General features: G+C 43.2%; 2 protein-coding genes across 3 annotated transcripts; both read left to right on the top strand.

Annotated features, from left to right (window-relative positions):
• Positions 1 to 925: 925 nt before the first annotated feature.
• On the top strand, positions 926 to 4,293 carry ifng1r (interferon gamma related). 2 transcript variants are annotated; one of them, XM_042080085.1, is made up of 4 exons: positions 926 to 1,263; positions 2,904 to 2,990; positions 3,385 to 3,597; positions 3,832 to 4,293. In XM_042080085.1, exons 1-4 carry the CDS (start codon positions 1,138 to 1,140, stop codon positions 3,919 to 3,921), a joined length of 516 nt encoding a protein of 171 aa, XP_041936019.1. In that variant the 5' UTR covers positions 926 to 1,137; the 3' UTR covers positions 3,922 to 4,293. The 2 variants fall into 2 exon arrangements, with proteins under 2 accessions (XP_041936019.1, XP_041936020.1); XM_042080086.1 differs by lacking the exon at positions 926 to 1,263 and adding an exon at positions 2,794 to 2,820.
• An 11,297-nt stretch (positions 4,294 to 15,590) lies between these two features.
• ifng1 (interferon gamma 1) lies at positions 15,591 to 18,333 on the top strand. Its single transcript, XM_042080080.1, has 4 exons — positions 15,591 to 16,109; positions 16,937 to 16,999; positions 17,156 to 17,374; positions 18,063 to 18,333. Exons 1-4 carry the CDS (start codon positions 15,972 to 15,974, stop codon positions 18,216 to 18,218), a joined length of 576 nt encoding a protein of 191 aa, XP_041936014.1. The 5' UTR covers positions 15,591 to 15,971; the 3' UTR covers positions 18,219 to 18,333.
• The last annotated feature ends 302 nt before the right edge of the window (positions 18,334 to 18,635 follow it).

Here is an 18,635-nt window from a genome sequence, read left to right as displayed (position 1 = left end):
AATAAGTTATTTATTTTTCATTTTTACCTAAACTTCATACAAAAGTGACATTTCTGTTTTTGTTTTTTTCTTTGATGTCAGCTCTAAAAAGTCCCCCCCCCACCCCCAGTACAGTACAATACAGTACAGTCCCCCCACCCCCAGTACAGTACAGTACAACACTGGTTCTGATTCTGAATGTGAACATGGGCGACTTATACGAAGTTAGAGATATCTGGCTTTTGGGTGAGATTTAATGTTTCAGTACAGAAAGTACTGAAACGTTGAACTGTTCAAAGGTTTGATGAAGGTCACATTTAGTTCACCTTTAAAGGATATAGTGGAATTAATGTTCATCCTGATATTTCACACGAAAGCCGAATATCCCTGACTTTTTGTGAGTAGTGTATCTGCAAATCAATGAAATAATTTAAAATCACCCTGTGCAGCAAGCAAGACTCTCAGACTTAAGTATATCTTTTTATCTTAGTGAAGGCAAAGGCCATGTCTTTAGATGTGAAAAGGCTTGGTTATGCATTGCACATTTAGGTGATGTATCAAAGATTTCAAACTAAATTTCTACGTTGTGCAGTGCAATCCAAAAAAGGCGTTTTAGTACAGGTTAAATGCTTCAAAAAGGCGGCAAAAATTATAAAAAGCGCAAAAATGTGGCATGCACCTTAAGTTTCCAGATTCACTTATTTTCCTTGCTTCTACAAATTGTAAGCCCCAAAAAAATTATGACGAGTCAACGTTACGTGGAATTCCTTCATCGAAGGCCCGGTTGGCTGTGGTCACCATGGCAACGGCGTCGGACCTTTGGTCAGGGATCCCCGAAAGAGCCTGCAGGACCAATGGCTTACTGCTGAGTCACATTTAGAGGCAGAGCTTACGATTTAAAAGAAAAACCTGCAGCATTCGAAGGAAGCCACAGAAACCCCAAACCCCAAGACCCAAGTGAATCCCCTGCTCCTTCATCGTCATCGTCATGATGCATAAAAAGCGACGGCCTCCTCGATGCCGAATCACTCTCACAGGTAAAGGCCAAGACATCAACAGCAGGGAAGAATAAGCACAGCAAAGCCAGCGCTCCTTACTCCAACTCAAAGACAAGAAGATTGTGGACATCATCATACTCAACAAAGAACAAGGATAAAAATGGAATCTCGTCTCAGTTTAAGTACCCTGCTGTGCGGACTGGTTTTGGTGGCATGTGTTGCGTTGACTGACTGCCATCCAGTACCAAAGAATATGGTGGAAGACATTAAAAAGCTGAAAGAAATCGTAAGTATGACACCATTTTTGAATCTTTGTCACACTGTTTATAAACACTTTATTGCAAGTTTAATTAAAAAAGACAAGAATGTCTTGTAAGAATGGAAGGATCCTGGGAGGTTGCTCATAATGACATACGGTAACCTAATAGTTTATGAGTCATGACCTTCCATCATGACTAATATTTCAGAACAACTAGTGTTCTAGCATCCTCTTGCATTCTTTCACTTGTGCACATAGAGACAGACGCACCAGGCTGCTAGGCAAACCTGCATGCCTGACGTGCACCTTGTTGCAAGGTACCTTGCTGCAGTAGTATTTACAGTAAGCTGACGGGGGTGGTGGGTAGAGAGAAGATGGGGTGGGGGCTTCAGAAGGGTACTGCTCACTCATCTAACCCCAAATTGACCTAGAAATCTCAATGAGTGACCTCATGGGTCTCATCAGAGCTTCAGGGGCTTGTGTATGTTGGGTAGAGCTACCTGCTCTTCCAGGCACTGCCCTCCCACTGACTCGTAACAAAGGGCCATGATAAGAGCATCTACCAGGAACCTGTGGTGTATTGTTTCAGTGTGTCAGAGGGTCCTATGTCACACTGCAGCACAGTGGCGCAAAAAGTGGGTATGCGCTATATGCGGCGCATAGGGGCGCAGCACCGTGGGGGCATGTCAAGGGATGCGACAGTAGTTAAATAAGTGGATGGTGAAAAGCAACAGGTAGGATTTAAAGTATGATGTCTGTGCTTGGAGGCTTGCAAATATTCATGTTAACAGACTAGCGTTTGCTAAGCATATGCCGATTGAAACATTAACCTATTCCATTAAGATAGCTAGGTGGCTACCATGCTCATACTGAACTTTTAATGGCAAACTGCTAACAGAAATGTCACGCTAGCAACAACTCATTACATGTTTCCATTTCCTAACAATCCTAATATTAATAGCCTAATATTGTGCTGATAATGTGGCAAACAAAGGCCCGTGTTGGATCAGCCTTATCCTTTGTGAGCAACAGCTGGCAAAAGGACGTTATGAGAACCGTTTAGACTCTCTTAAAGTCTTAAAGTGACAATGCACCATTTGACAATACTTCAAGTTCAAATTGGCAGAATTTCTTAAAAAATAATAATTTACACTAATAAATTCTGTAAATTATTGGCCTTTTGTTTTACTTTAGTTGTTGTTGTTTTTTGTTGTTGTTTTTTTTTTTGGGGGGGGGGCGCCAATTTGTTGTTGCATACCCCTCAAAAAATGGGTAGCTGCGCCCCTGCTGCAGCATCCACAGAGTAGTTCTGGGGAAGAATTAGCAGGTGTTAGCTTTATTAATTAGGCATTAACTTAGGCATTAGTTTTATTCCTGTCACCGATTGCATGGTGCTTATTAATACTGAACTCAGTACTGTATAGACCCCAAAAACAATGCTTGAACATTCTATTTGGTTCCCAATCTACTTCCTCTGCATTAAGATAGCATATGGAATGTTAAAACGGAAGCCTTGTGGGGCCAACTATGATGCTGATAATGGAACTCTCTTGAAAGGGTCTATAGAAATACTCACTTATTAAGGTTTGAATTTACGATGTGCTGTAAGTGAAAGGGCTTTTTAGAGAGTTGTTATTCATTTGTGGTGCCTTGTTTGTTGTGTCCAGCACATGAAGAACCTTACAGACACAGAAAGACAGGTGGATGGCAGCATCTTCAAGGAGCAGCTGCAGAAGATGGAGAAACATTTTGGGGTAAAGATGAGGATCACTCCAGATCTGTCATTCTTTCTTCTGACTCTCTCTCTCTTTCTCCCCGGAACACTTGAGATCACTTTCCACATACTGTAGTTCTTCTTGTCATTCCCAAATGTGTTTTTTTGTTCTAAATAGTGGCATCAATATCTATTCTAATGTGTGCTGTCTGCACTAATAAGTGAGAACCTATCTCTACCTATTCTCAGGCTCATAACGCCACTTACTGTATGTAGGAACCAAATGGCTTTCTCATTCTCATACTTTCTCTTTCTCATCTCATACTCATGCTTTCTCTTTCTCATTCTCATCTCATATGTTGCGTGGCTGATATTCTCAACGCTGAATATATATATATATATATATACTAAAATGTAAATGTCTGCTTAACCAGATGGAGGAACAGAGGCTGCTGGTTCTGGAAATGCTGGATGTCTACTCCCACCTGTTCAAACAGATGAGCAAAGAAGCTGACCGCCAGGGAAGCCATGAGGCCAAAGCCCTACTCCACTACATTAAGCGTCTGGACGAATACCCAACCATAAAGAAAGACAACGACCAGCTCAAGATGCTCAGGGACATCAGGGCCAGGGTCACAGACTACAAGGTAAACTTGTCAAAACTTGTAGGAAGGCTAAATTAGCCTGACAATAGAGCAGTAAACCTATGCAAAATTGTTTGAAAGAGAGATTTAATCTAAACTAATCTGAAATATAATAATATAATATAATATAATATAATATAATATAATATTAATGAATAAGCACATACATATATGTGTATCGTGTGTATATGCATTTCCTTGTACTCATTCTCCCTTTGTGTGTATTTATTTCCTCAGTGGAGCCCAGCTGAGCAGCTGAAGGCTCTGAATGACTTTCAAGTGGTCTACCAGAAAGCCACAGAGCTGGCCCAATCAAAATCTAATTAGATGCCACCTACAATTGGTCCATAGAATTCCCCCCCAATACACACCGAACACACACACACACACACACACACACACACACTCACTCATCCACATCTCTCCAATTCCGCTGCTGGAGGTCCTATACGGGTCAATCATACCTTTTAATGATAGCTTTTTTGGCCTGTTGTTTGGCCTAATGGTGCTGGGTGCCACTATGAGCTTGGTCTGGAAAAAGGTTTTTTAAAAACCTCTGTGTTTAATGTAAGTGTACCTTATTTAATGTAATTTAACAGATCATATTTATTTTAATAGCTAAATCAACAGTATTAACTTTATCATGTGTCATTATGTTCTATTTATAATTCCAACAAAAGCTGAATTGATGAATTGTGTGAATGCTTATGTACAATGTTCAAAGATGTCATGTTTGTCAGATGCTACGTTAATAAAAAATAAGAAAATAATGAGTCTCTATTTGTATGAATTGATTTCCTATTTTTGTCACTTTGATGATACAAATACCGGTATAAATTAAGAAATGTCCAAAGGTTTTATCGATAAAAGTATTGCTTTTATTCTGAGTCTAGATAGCCTGTTGGAGACTATTCATAAACAATACATAAATCATTTATAAGCATCAACTGACCCCCAACCAATCCCTCACTTAACTCAAACCTTGGCAACCCTAAGTCATAGTCATAATGACTTATTATACGGCTCTTAAGAGTGCTGCAGAAAGTTCATTTCATATGGGGCCTTCCCAACGTTCATATGAATGGGCCTTCCCAAGGTTTGTTAAATCTGTATAATGACCACTGCAAAATGTATACTGTAATGGATGCTGTCAATGGCCAGGGATGGATTACTGCACGGGCCTACCGGGCCCAGGCCCAGGGGCCCAAGGGGTCAGGGGGCCCTGAAGCCCAAGCCTTTGCATGGAATCATTGCCTCAGTATCAACAAATCAGGATGTAGGCTATGAATCTTATTGAATTTAGTATTGGCCATCCCTAAAATGCACCAGAATACAGGAAATCACATCAAACAAATTCATTTTTTTCTAGGGGAGGACCCCCAAACCCCCCTCCCACATATAAAACAATTAGTGGGGGGCCCTTAATACATCTGGGCCCAGGGGCCCGAAAGTTCATAATCCGCCCATGTCAATGGCAACAGGTTTTGTGCTTCTGACACATCTTTCATATCATTCCACAAGTAGTTGGTTCGCTTATCGCAATGAAACTTCATCGAAAGTGAAAGTCAGCAAGTAATACGTTGCCACACAACACCTTAGGGTGACCAGACATCCTGAGCAATTCGGGACAGTCCGGAAATCTAAGCGTTTATCCCGAATCCCGAATCCGGCCCTAATTGTCCCGAACATTATACTCAATCAGAATACTGAGTAGTTATTTTCTGATAAACATAAAAAACTGTCCGTAGAGAGGTTGAGTCGACTGCATGCAGCCCCCGACGGCAGCTAAGTGTCTGGATGCAGCCCCGGCTACTTTGTTTCTTTTTTGACGTTCTATAATTAGGCGCGAATATGCACTGATTTTAGCTAATTTTCATTCATTCCTTGACATGGCTGATGTACCGGAACCCCAACATGCCGCTAAAAAGCAAAAGCGTCTGTGCAGGTACCGGGAGGAGTGGGTGGGGAGGTACCCGTGGATTGACAAAGCCTTAAGCGACGAGATGAAAGCATTCTGCAAAGTGTAGAAGAGAATCTATTTCGACCTCCCTCAGACCGTCACCACGGTCTACACCTTGAATGATGCCATCCTTCTACCTATCCGCGAGACCTAATGTCAACAACGTCACGTCGTGACTGACCTGAGGGGCTTGGCTCACTGCCTATATTTTCATCCGGGTGAGCAAGCCACTTCCTCTTTGCCTTTCTCGCTGAAACCCGAGACCGGTAAGTGTGTGGTTGATAAGAAACCCTATTAGACTCCACGTAGTCAATCCATTGCTTCGGTACAGGTGCCTAGTGCCCCTGTGGATGGTGTGGTTAAATTTTGTTGTTGATAATTTAAGGCCGCTGCACATTCTTGTAGACATTTGTTGAATTATTCCAACTAGTCGATTGTTGACTGCTTGCTGACTTCGCTTGTGCGTTCGAGTTTATTCGCATCTCCCTGGTGTGTACGCAGCTTGCTTGGCCACAAGTCTAGGGGCCTTCACGTTTCCCCGATTGAGCGGTACTCGCCAGTCTTGTCTGTCTGGGCCCTTCACACGGTAACGGAAGACTTTGGTGCGGTTGTATTTTTCTATTTCTTCCAGGCAAAATGGCCTCCCAGTCCTGCTGGAGCTAGAGAATGCCCCACCTGTTTAGGGGTGGCACATGTGAGGGAAGATGTGGAGAATCAATGCATAGCTGCACTTGATCTTCCCCTGGAGGAGCGTGTGTGTAGGGCTGAGAGTTTGGAGCAGCCGGAAGGCTCCATGGCTCCTGCTCTCCCGCCGTTGGTCAGAGACGACAGACAGGGGGCTGGCGGGCACAGAAAGCGTGCGCGTGCACACTCCCCCGAGAGAGCACAGGCACACAGTTTAGCGGCACCTGCCACTAAGAGGCGACAGGGAGGAACCCGTGCGCCCCAAGCGGAATCCCACTCTGAAATTTTGGCCGCTATAAAGGGTCTCTCAGAAAGGATGGGCATGATGGAGGCTCGGCACCTTCCTGCAGGCGGTGGTTCCAGTGAACCGAGCAGCCAAGCCAGTCGGCAGCCAAACTTGTGGGTTTCAGCGGGCCAGTTGAACCCCCGGCTCCAGCGCTAGGGGTCTGGGCTGGCATTCCCATAGCCCGTCCGGCAACCGTGGTCCCGGTTGCAGCAGATTATCTGCAGATGCTCAGAAGGTCATGGGGCAACCCTGCCGGTCCACCACAGGTTAATGCAGGGTGTCGCGCTTTGATAAAGGACCAGTTTGAGTCAGACTCCGGGCTGACTGACATGCCGCCAGTTGAGAGAGAGATGGCAGCGCTCACGTCATTGGGGCCAGCTCGGGTGACTGTAGACCCCAGGTGCCCGGTCAAGGAGTGTCGTAAAACTGACACTCTAGTGTGTCAGTCTTACAATGCAGCAGCTTGTGCGGCGCGATCTGGTAGTGCACTGGCTATTTTGTTGGCAGCGATCAGGAAGTCTCTGGACCCTGAAGATAAGGACACGATGTCGCTGGTTGACTCGGCTCTTATCGCCCATAACCAGCTCACCAGGTACGTTGGTGCTGCTATGTCCACTGCGGTGATGGCGCGCAGGCAGGTTTGGCACAGACCTCTCTCCCGGAAGGGGTGAGAAAGGACCTTGTTAAAATGCCGGTGGTGCCTGGTAAGGTGTTTCACCCCAGCTCTCAGGGCCTGTTTGACATGGCGGAGCAGTCTCGCCGTACGAGGGAGTCGGTCCGTCGGACCTATAGTAGAGCAGGTGGTCCGAGGTATCGGCCAAGAGGCTCAAATCCCACACCACAGCAGTCCTGGGCCAGGGAGATTGACCAGACCAGGAGAGTTGAATTTGTTGCCCCTCAATGCCCTCAGCAGCAACTAGTATATCGGCAGCAGCCCCCCCGCGGGGCTCGGCCTCAGTCTCAGAGTCGGCACCCCCCCAGAGCTGCAAGGTCTAGGGGTAGGTTCACCTAGCGGGACAGGGCGGCCGGCCGAAGCAGTCTCCCAGCTGCGCCTGAACAGCTGGATAGATTGTGTGTCAGACCAGTGGGTGCTGGCTACAGTCGCGAACGGTTACAGAATTCAGTTTCGGTGGCGACCCACCTCCCTTCTCTCGGGTTCTTATGACAGTGGTCAAAGACCCGTGTCAGGCAGATATTTTACACAAAGAAATTTTAACCCTTTTAGAGAAGAAGGCTATCGAGAGAGTAAACACCGGCGCAGAGCATGCTGGGTTTTACTCCAAATATTTTATCATTCCAAAAAAAAGATGGGGGCCTGCATCCTGTCCTCGACCTAAGGCGGTTAAACGCTTTTTTAAAAGTCCGGCCGTTCAAGATGCTCACTACTCGACAGATTCTGGTGTCCATCGAAAGGGAAGAGTGGTTTACTTCCCTGGACCTGAAAGACGCATACTTTCATGTCCCCTTCTGTCTAGACCACAGGCAGTTTCTGAGGTTTGCATTCCAGGGGCAGGCCTATCAGTTCAGGGTGCTCCCTTTTGGCCTGTCTCTCTCGCCCAGAGTTTTTACAAGGGTGGTGGCAGCAGCCTTGTCCTCCCTCCAAGCAGCGGGCATGAAGATCCTTCCCTACTTGAACGACTGGCTGATCTGTGCACCAGGTCGCAGCCAAGTCATGCAGGACACACAGAGGGTCATCCAGCATGTGCAGAACCTGGGGTTCAGGGTGAACCTGTACAAGAGCAACCTCATTCCCACACAGGAGGCAACATTTGTGGGATTGCGTCTCAATTTAGTCACAATGTCTGCCTCACTCACCCCTCAGCGGGTGTTGAAACTTTTAACTCTAGCGAGTCAGTTCCACCTTGGCAGGAGACTGGAGATGGCACAGTTTCAGAGGTTGCTGGGAACCATAGCGGCGGCAGCAGTGGTGGTTCCATTGGGTCTCCTCAGGGCTCGACCGTTGCAGAGGTGGCTGAATGCGCTGATGCCGAAACACTACTGACTTTGTGATTAGTAGATAGGTGGAGGGTGGCGCATCAGGCCAAAACACAACATGACAACATCAACATCAGTTGAGGGCTGTAACTTCACTTTTTAAATGACAATATCCTGGCCGGACTACTGTTGTCAGTGATATAAGTATTTGAAATGTCTTAATGATTTCTTGATTTCTTAATGTCTAGTGACATATCAGGGCCATTTTATGATTAATTGAAATACATTTAAGAGAGCAAATTATTGGCCTATAAACCTGATTTACATTTATATTTACAATTTCCTTATATGGGCAAAGATTGTAGCTTTTTTGTAGGTGAACTTCAGAGGTCTATTTGCATCCATGAACCTGAGGCCTACAATATGTGTGGAAGAAGGCAGTTAGTTGACAAGTGGTAAGAAGGAGAGGGTAGGATCAAACATGGCTCCGAGGTTGCAGGCGTAGGTGGACGGAGTGAAGTTGGATCTGTTGATGCTGAGTGAAGGTCTGGGCAAGATAGGACGGGAGTTTGGGCCGATGATGATAATTTTGGATTTATTGAAGTAATAACATAAACATAAGAGCAGTGAATGACAACAAATGACAAATCCAACAACATTTACGACCCGTACAAAGAGCCAGAGTGTGCTTGGAATACGAACCCATACAAACATTTGTAGTCTAAGTGTGTTGGAGGTAGACATTTTGAAAGGTATACAGACAGCCAATACAGACATCAGGTCTGCACTGAATCTGTCCTTCTGGTTATGCAGTTCACTGTCAATGCCTTGGGCGTGCCAGACGTGTCTAGGATAAGGTCATTATTAAGGTCATTTGACCTCCCTTTTGTGTTTAATGTTAGAGTTAGTCTGATGTTTGATATGCCATAAATGCCTTTGTTCTCTTAATGCCTGTTTTATATAGTGCATTATGTGTCCTCCATTACTGTCTGTGTTATGTCGGCCTATAACGCCCGTCTGCACAGTGGCGAATCTAGACATTTTTAACAAGGGTGGCACTAGTGAGGCACTGATTAATTCAAGGGTGGCATGAGGCAAAACATCCAGATAAACAAAAACAGACTCAAGATGTGAAATTAGCACTAATACATTAGGGAAACCAGGCACCAAACACCATACTCATAAATTGAAGGACAAAAAAAAAAAAAAAAAACACAAATACCTTACTCTCACATAAAATTTCTTTGTATTTGAATAAAATGCAAATACAAATAACCAACATATTTAAGTTAATTATCTAAGTTGTCTGTCACTGGGCTATGCTGTGCTAAAACAAATTACATCATTGGGATATTAAAATGTATTCTATTCTATTCTATTCTATTAAATGAAACAAATATACTCATCCAAGACATTTTCCCCCACAATAACTTATACTATCTATGGCCTATTTCTTTATTTCTTTATTATTGATATTTAATATTCTATTGATATATTATTACGGAGTGTCTATTCGTACCCCTGGTACGAATAGCCTTGGCCACACAACTGGGCTATTCACACCCTGTTACATAACAACAAAAACATGTTGCTCGCGTGCCCAAAAAACATGGCCGACATTCGTTTTTTCGTCATTAGAAAGTGAAGAATTCTGAACGGTTTCAGCACTAATATCTGTTCAAATTAAATATGAGATGGAAAAGTTTTGAGATTTTCAGAATCTTTGTTCAGTGAACATTATTACTATTTTGGGTCCAGGGGTGCTGTTAAACATACCATTTTAACGCAGCTTGGGAGGGACAGACATGGGCGGAGTGGGGCACTAAAATCCACCGGGAAAATTCTGACGGCAGCGGCCCAGCTCCCCCCCCCCCCCCCAAACAAACACGCACACACATCAATAGCACAAACAAAATATATGTCAATTTAAAATACTAATAATGCAATACAACAAGCCAATCAACCACAAACCAGGCACTTTCAATAAATGTGTAAGGAACTATACATGTAGATATTTAAGTGCAGTATAAAAACAGCTTTGTGTGGATGGAAATTTCAAGCATCGTAAGGACATGTATCTGGGTATCATAGCACTCCAATAGTTGCCTGTGTAAATTTAAAAAAGGAAGTAGGCCTAGCCTACAGACAATGCCAACCTAATAACACAGGTAATTAAATAATTGGAAAACCAGGCACTTTGAGGTTTGTAGAGAACTATTAAAGTAGGCCTATAGGCTTACATATAGACAGTTCCAACTCCAACGAGTTCCACAAACCATTTATCAGCCTGAGTGGCCCACTTATTAGTCATTAGGCTAGGCCTACATATCAACATAAGACTAGCTTGTGCTAGTTTCCACCTAGCAATAACGTCAATTCTTTAGCTCCGCTAACTCTGCCTTCCATCCATGTAACAGCAAGAAACCACGCAAAATCCGTCGACTGTCAAAAACCCTGTAGTTTTCCACGATCTTGATCGCTTGTAGGATCATGCCATTAGACGAGGGGGTCGCTCATTTATCCCCCTACATTTCTGTAAATAGACTTGACCTGCAATCGGTTCATTGGATAAACCAGAAACACATCCCCCAGTCTAGCCTAGGCCTACGTTAATTTAAGAACAAACAAACAAATAAGATTGTCATTTTTTTTATTTGTGACCATGAAAGTTCTGTAAAGCCTGAATAAGACAAAAATGAATTAAGATAAAAACAAATGAAGGCTAGCATACACAAATCAGCACAATCAGCATGGGAGAGATGAGTGTGCAGGTTAACCATGAATGACCTATAGACCGTGAGCGAGTGGTATACATATTGGTTAGACTTCTTATACCTCCAAAACGTAAATTACGAAGATTATCCCTGATTATTCATAATCTATTTAAAATGTTGATGGCTGCGTACGCCTCACGGCCGCGACAGAGATTGTATGGGCCGGCCCACACCGCACACATTCCTCAGCCGGCCCACCGGGAAAACTCCCGACCCTCCCGATTGCCACTCCGCCCCTGGGGACAGACATACCTTAACAGAGCGAGCAGGGCTCGCCTTCTGTCTAACTCAGCTAGGTGATTTAAACATTGGCTACCTGCATATCACTTCACTACTTGACAGTACCCTGCATCAGGGCCAGCCCTAGGTAGCACTGCAGCCAACAGAGTGTAGCACTGTAGCGGCATGGCTACTCTAGCTGTTGGCAGGGATGGGCAAAAATACATCAATGTATTTTAAAATAAAATATCAAATATACCCTAATTTTAAATGTATCAAAATAAACTATAAAATACACAGCCACACCATGTATCAAAATCAACTGTATTTTTCTATTTTGAAAGTACCAAAAATACTCTTTAAAAGGAGCATGATATCACTTTGCAAACCTTCCATATCTATCTAATCTATTCCTTCATCAGTACACTGACTCTGTTGATTAAGTGGATAGTGTTTGAGTTTTTCAGTTGTTCTCTGCCTACGAGACATGCCATAACCTGCAAACAGTCAACAGATCAACTATGCTGACCTGCCTGTTACATCTCATAGCCTAAACACTGTATCAGAGATGCACTCAAAAAGTCACAACTGAACTTGTCAAGCGGTACAAAGTAGAGACAAGTCTCTGACATTGTCAATGCATTAATTAAATAAAATGTTCAACGTTTTGCTTTAGGCAATACATGGGGCAACTTGTTGCAGTGCAACCACATTGTTCCATGTGTTACACAATAGACACAATCATAAGTGCAGAGAAGGAATAAGTGAGAGACACATTATGTCAGTGTATAAAAAAATAACCAATCAAGTTGATCTGTTCTGATGGATCCAAAAGAAACAAAGCGCAACATAGCACAGGTAGCTAAATGTCTGGCAGAGTGACGGAAGATTTTCCTCTCTCCATTACTAAGAAGCTTTCAGCACCACAGAGGTGATGATGAGGTGTTTTGAGAGTAAACTCCAAGGGGCAAGCCATAGAGTGGAATGAGTCTGACTCAGCGAGAGTGACACAGCTGATGAGGGAGGGTCGGTTGAGGGAGGTGTGGGCGTGTCAACGATGAACCTGTGACTAGATGGGGTTTCACTACAAGCCACAGACCCGGAAAACGCTCCATAGACAGAGACAAAAAGAGAAGCATGATGACGTCTGCAGCAAGACACCACTGAATGATATCACAGGTAGACCATGGCCCACTTCGGAAAGAAAGTGACAATCGATCCATGGTTACTTTTTGTAACACGTGGAAATGTTGGATAATTTCGACAAAGCGTTTTTGAAGTGGGGCCTTTAAGTAGGTGTTGTGGTTGGGTTATCTGTCTCAAGAGTATTCTATTGTAACCAATCCAATAAAAAGTTCCTTTCAATTGCAATTTCATAAAAAAAAGGCCACAAGACTGAAATAGTGGAAAAAACATGGCAAGAAAAAACAGTAGCCTAAAATGTAAATTTATAAACCAAATAAACTATAGCATACTTTGTAACATATCATTAGCTGTAACATGATGCCAAACTTTAATATCTTTTAAGGATTTTAATATCCTACAACCAGACAAAATATGTTGTGCTGCAGTTGTATAGCTCCGGCGTATCTGCAAATGTGCACTAGCTCTGGTTAATCGTTGTGCTGTTGTGTTGTGCTGTGTTGCTTTGACTTTTTATAGATCTGTTGTTGGGCCTGCTGATTGACAGCTGTCTGAGTTCTGCTCCTGCTTCTGGTTCAGCCTGGTCAGGACACAAGGAGCCTGTTAGCCTATCTGGGATGTCAAGCTCCTGATGCGATCTAGTTCTGGGATGGATGACATTGCCCTCTGGAATGGATTCGAGCCAGAGGAAGACTGAATCTGTTTGAGTTAGCGGCTGTCTGAGTTTGTGCTTGATTTAGTGAGGCATAACTGAGAATATCTTTGGGTGAATCAAGCATGTGCTCAAATTACAGTCATTTATCAATAAATGAGTTTGCAATAAATGAGTTTGATTATGAGTGCCGTTATAAAAGAGGATAAGAGATAGACAGGATACAAGAGTTTACTTTTATTGGGTGTAACTGATTACAGTATTGACTAATACAACACTATGAATAACTATTGTAAATAGTTTTGCTTTGGCAAATTTTGGGTAGTTATCCTGTGTTTAAAAAGTCAGGGGGACAGGTACATATTACTGTAGTTGACCTCACATTTTCATTAGAGTCAAAATAGAAAAGATTTAAGATGGCTTTAAAATACAAACTTGAGAAGTTACTGGAAGCTTTTGAAACATTTAAATTTGTACTACAAATTGTTTAGTATATAGCTATCTTCCCTATCTTTTGCCATCTGCACCCTCTTTCCTGCATCTATTTTCACTCCAGTCATTGGGTATTTCACCTGTCTTTCTAGAGAGACCCGCCATCTGATTGGATGCAGAAGCAGTCCAGGCACCATCTGTGTGAGCTGAGCTACCTGGAGGTGGGGCTGGGCTCCCAGAGCATCCCTATGGAGACAGGGGCTCCGCCTACACCCTGCTGGTGAGGGACAGCAGTCGCTGCAAGTGCTTTTTCAGCCGCCTCATAGGTAATATGCGTAGCCACGTATGGATTACAAGTATGTGCAGGCGAATGTGCACACACCTCACACCTACTGTACTCAGTCACACAGCGAGTCCCTGTGATCAACAGTGCCAGTGTCTGCTGTCTCAGCAAACACACACATGAAAGGAAACCTCAAAATGATGGTTCTCTATTCTCGTCTCTCTCTCTCTCTCTGTCTGTCTGTCTGGCCTGTGAGTCTTGTATGGTACAGTAATTGCTCACTGTGATTTAGGCCTCACTCCAACTTTATATAAACTCTGTTGACACACTGATTGAAATGGGGGTTTATGTTTCATTAAGTGACACTATGCATTCAATTTTGTTTAAATACTAGTTTTGGTCTATGATTCCTAAAAAGACTGTATCTGTACTATTTCCTCAAAACACCCTCTGCCACTGTTTTCAGTTAGACTGACGTCATGCTCGGCCGCTCTGTCTCTTCAGCTGGAGTGCCCAGAGTCAACTCAGGATGCTCTGAGAATGGGGCGCTTCCAACAATATGGGACGTTACAATTCCAACAATACTCTCTGAATGGTTTCAAAGCGCTAGAGTGTGTTAGAGTACGAACGCACCCATACAAATGTTTTTAATTTAGAAGTGTGTTGGAGGTAGACATTTTAAAAAAGATGTGCAGACAACCAATACAGAGATTAGTTTTTAGGTGTGATATTTTATATCAGGTTAGATAGAGGGTTTGCATTAAGTCTGTCCCACTAATCATGCAGTGTGCACTGTGCATGCGAAGTGAAGAGGTGTGTCATTTTGTTTCATTTCTCCCAAAAAGGGACCCACACCCAAGTTGATACAAATGCCTTGGGTGTGTCGCTCGTTTCTAAGATAAGGTCATTATTAAGGTAATTTTACCTCAATTTTGTGTTTAATGACAATGTGTGACTGTTATTATTTAGTCTGATTTGATATGCCATAAATGCCTTTGTTCTCTTAAGTGCAGATACAAAAATGCATACCACACATATACAGCATGTCCCTCTAGAGGAAAGAAATGGTCTAAAGTTGACCTTGGCCTTGAAAAGATGAGAGTCTATAATAGGTAAGATACATTTCTTGATTTAAATTAAATGTGTTTACTGTGTTAAATGTGTAGCAATTTCAGATATCGTAAAGAAAATTCTTGGCTGGGATTTTCTTTGCATGATCAGGCCAATGACACAATAATCTGCAATGATGTCACCCAGGACTTCACTTAGAAAAGATGTGTTACTTTCAATTGCGCAGAAAAATATAGTTGCCCAGCTTTACTAGAAAGCTGAACGATGATAACCACCATTTCCTCTTGCAGCACTGGCAGCAGGCCAACATCAGGCACCTTAGTGACTAGGCCTCAAACTGCTGTTGTCGCTGGGAAACTACCTCAACGGGTGGTGTGGGTGGGAGTTAATAAATAATAAAACGTATTAATGAATTGAATATTGATTAGCGATTGATAGCGTCTGCTAAATTGCTAAATGAATACATGTACAGTAAATGTGTGTAAATGTAGGCGGTACAGAAATCAGTACGTCCATCCATCAGAACCCCCCCCCCCCCCCCCCCCCTCCGACCACAGACTACGTTGTGCAGCCCCACCCTGAGGCTTCCCCAGGTATTCCTAGAGGTGGTGGAAGTGGGGTGATTCAACTGAGTGCAGCAATGGCACCTCTGAATGTCAGCATGGCACATTTTAAAGGAAACTCGCTGCGCTCAGACGGGGGAACCCACAGAGTTCACACCTATCTTACTTCTCAGCGCTGGTTAACACATCTCACGCTTCTTCTCTCTCTCTCTCTGTTTCCCCTACATATAAATAGAGCCTTAAACAGTGACATCAGTCAGTCAAAGTGAGTCTCTTGAGAGCACAGGGTGGGTCGGTCGAGCTGAGCCGTTGATTAAGCATTAACGCACAGAGACTTTAGGGAGTTTAACAAGACCAGTGAGACAGCGGGATACAATGGCGACCGTAGCGCATCACTTAAAGCAGGCATTGATCTGGGCAGTGATCTGTTTGATGGCAGGAGAGGTTATGGGCAACAAGGAATACTTCTCCAAAAAGATGGAAGCAAAACAGAAGAACGTGGATAAATTCTTTGTAAGTATCATCGGTCACTGCGCCCACAGAGGTACATGAGAGACAGGGCTCAAGATGTCATGGCTTCGTGCATGAATCAGAGAGCTCGATTTTAGAAGTTTGAGATGTTTCGATTCACCAGTTGGGGGGGGGGCATACCTTTGATCCATGGGGTCTGTAGGTGAACTCACTCATAGAAGTGAGCCTTGTGTAGTGACTGTGACAACTGAACAGTGTGTCATTGCAGTGCAGACATCTATTTTCGTCTTTCAGAGGAAGCATAGCTTCTGGCCTAATTCATCAGAATTGTGTATACGTGTAAACACGTGGAACAAACCCACCTCCCACTCTCTGTCTGCTGTTAATAATTGGTCTCGAAACTGACTGTGGTGTGGTGGGGGAGGCTTGCTGCTCTGTCTGAGAGCTAGGTGTTGCACTGGACTGGTTGCACAGCCTGGCACAGACCAGCCTAATGCATGGCATGTGGTTGTCAGCTCTAAAGAGCAGGCCTGTATTATCCCAGTGCAAGATTCAAAAGATGACGAGGCCAAGTAGAACCAAAAAGGGAAAGTGAGCTTATGGTGTCATATTGAATATGTTGGCTTTCATGTGGGTTTCATGTGAGAGATAGATGGTTTCCTCTCAAAGCCAATGAAAAGGGATTTGGATAGATATCGTCATCATTCCAAATCAAAACACTGGTACAGGGACTGCACTGACTGCCACTGAGGTGCCTTCTAGTTTGATGCAAATGTACCCCATGAGGGGTTAGGAAATGATCGTACGGTTTGGTCTTATCTACATTTTGAGCCATCAGACTTTAACTGCTAAACTCTTTTCCAATACAGGCCAACAGAGGTCCCTTTCCTGCTGGTGCTTTGTTCAGACAGCTGGATAACCAAACTCTACAGGTAAGCCATTCATCTGAGCTTTTCATTCATTCATCCATTCATCCATCCATTCATTCATTCATTCATTCATTCATTCATTCATTCATTCATTCATTAAGTATCACTCATCACGTTATAATACTGAGGATATATAAACACACACACTCTCTTTTACAGAAACAGACTCAGATCCAGATGCTTCTGGCAGGTGAAACACTGAAAGTCTACGACAACATTCTCACCAATCTGCGGGACAAGATGCAGGCCAATAAGGCAAGGGATGACGTGGACTACCTGAGAAGCAAGGTGGAGGAACTGAAGACAATGTACTTTAATGAAACACAGAAACAGTTGGAAGCCCTCACTAATAACCTCAAGGAGCTGCAAGCCATCAATGTAAGAGACAAAACATATCAGTTTTCAATCTACCACACTCCCGCCATAGGCGTAGTCCCACTTACATCAACATTGGTACCAAGGGGCAGATCTAAGTATGCTGGAGAGCACGATGCAAGCAGTGACTTGACCAGTCTGCAGACATGGCATGTGTTGTCTTTACATTTTACTTTGAACATGCTGGACCTACAGTATGGCTGATAGTGTAATGATAGGATTGAATCTGTCATTGCCCTACAACTGCCGTATATGATATAATATACCTATGCCATATCTATACCAACTGGGGTAAAATGATCATAGAAGCATTCACTAAAAGAAAAAGAAAAAAGGTTTATTGAGTAGAAATGTTATATTAAGTACATACAAATATGACATGACCATAAATAAGAAAAAGCTGATTTAAACAGAAGTTTGCAAAACTGTTACTGCTAGAGTTTTCCTCTGTGCATGCGTCAAGTGAACTACTTTTAAGTGCTGTTACTGTACACATACTCACAGTCTGGCCACTCTTCTTGTGCTAAGAGGTTTAGTTCATGACATACTCATCTCATACTTACTGGTTACATTATTACAGCTCAACTCATGAAAAAGAGTTTTGGGGAAAAAAAAAGATGTTTTGGGGACATGTACCAAAACTGCTACCTAAGATTGACATGGCATGTTTGTTTCTTCCTCCTCTCCACAGACAAGTGATGAGGTAGTCCAACGCAAAGCCATTTTTGAGCTGAAGAAGGTCTACAACCGCGTTTCTTCTCTCGGCGAGGCCTCCAAAAACCAAACCACCTTCGCCCTCCGCCGGAGACGGCAGCTCAGACGGCGGTCAATCAAACCCAGGGCATAGAGCGGATACATTTACTACTGAAAATAAGTTTACTATATACATGGTGCCTCTATTTATATTTATTTATATTATTATATTTCAAATATGCACAATACAAAATGTATTGTTTTATGTGAGAGAACATATTTATTTTTCTATTTATTTTATTTTTGATAATGTTTTCTACTGTAGACCATATTACTTACAGAATTGTGTAAAGTCTATGACTAAATAAACTTTGCTTTGAATTGAAAAGTGAAAATGTATTCCGGTTAAAGTTCAGGAGACAGGAGGCAACTGACTGACACACAGGCACATTTGCACACGCCTACTTACTCAAGCACACAAACACACACACACACACAGGCACACACATACACATCCATACAAACACACACACACATCCATACAAACACACACAAACAAACACACACACAC

The sequence above is a fragment of the Alosa sapidissima genome, chromosome 23 (assembly GCF_018492685.1).
Source record: "Alosa sapidissima isolate fAloSap1 chromosome 23, fAloSap1.pri, whole genome shotgun sequence".
In the NCBI taxonomy this organism is placed as follows: domain Eukaryota; kingdom Metazoa; phylum Chordata; class Actinopteri; order Clupeiformes; family Clupeidae; genus Alosa; species Alosa sapidissima.
Note: the sequence above shows the minus strand (reverse complement) of the source record. Positions and strands in the feature narration are given on the sequence as shown.

Excerpts from the sequence above, each read along its gene's own strand:
- ifng1r (XM_042080085.1), top strand. The coding sequence starts at position 1,138 with ATGGAATCTCGTCTCAGTTTAAGTACCCTGCTGTGCGGACTGGTTTTG. Across the intron at positions 1,264-2,903 it reads TTAAAAAGCTGAAAGAAATC|CACATGAAGAACCTTACAGA; the intron begins GTAAGTATGACA and ends TGTTGTGTCCAG. Across the intron at positions 3,598-3,831 it reads CCAGGGTCACAGACTACAAG|TGGAGCCCAGCTGAGCAGCT; the intron begins GTAAACTTGTCA and ends TTATTTCCTCAG.
- ifng1 (XM_042080080.1), top strand. The coding sequence starts at position 15,972 with ATGGCGACCGTAGCGCATCACTTAAAGCAGGCATTGATCTGGGCAGTG. Across the intron at positions 16,110-16,936 it reads AGAACGTGGATAAATTCTTT|GCCAACAGAGGTCCCTTTCC; the intron begins GTAAGTATCATC and ends TTTCCAATACAG. Across the intron at positions 17,000-17,155 it reads TGGATAACCAAACTCTACAG|AAACAGACTCAGATCCAGAT; the intron begins GTAAGCCATTCA and ends TCTCTTTTACAG.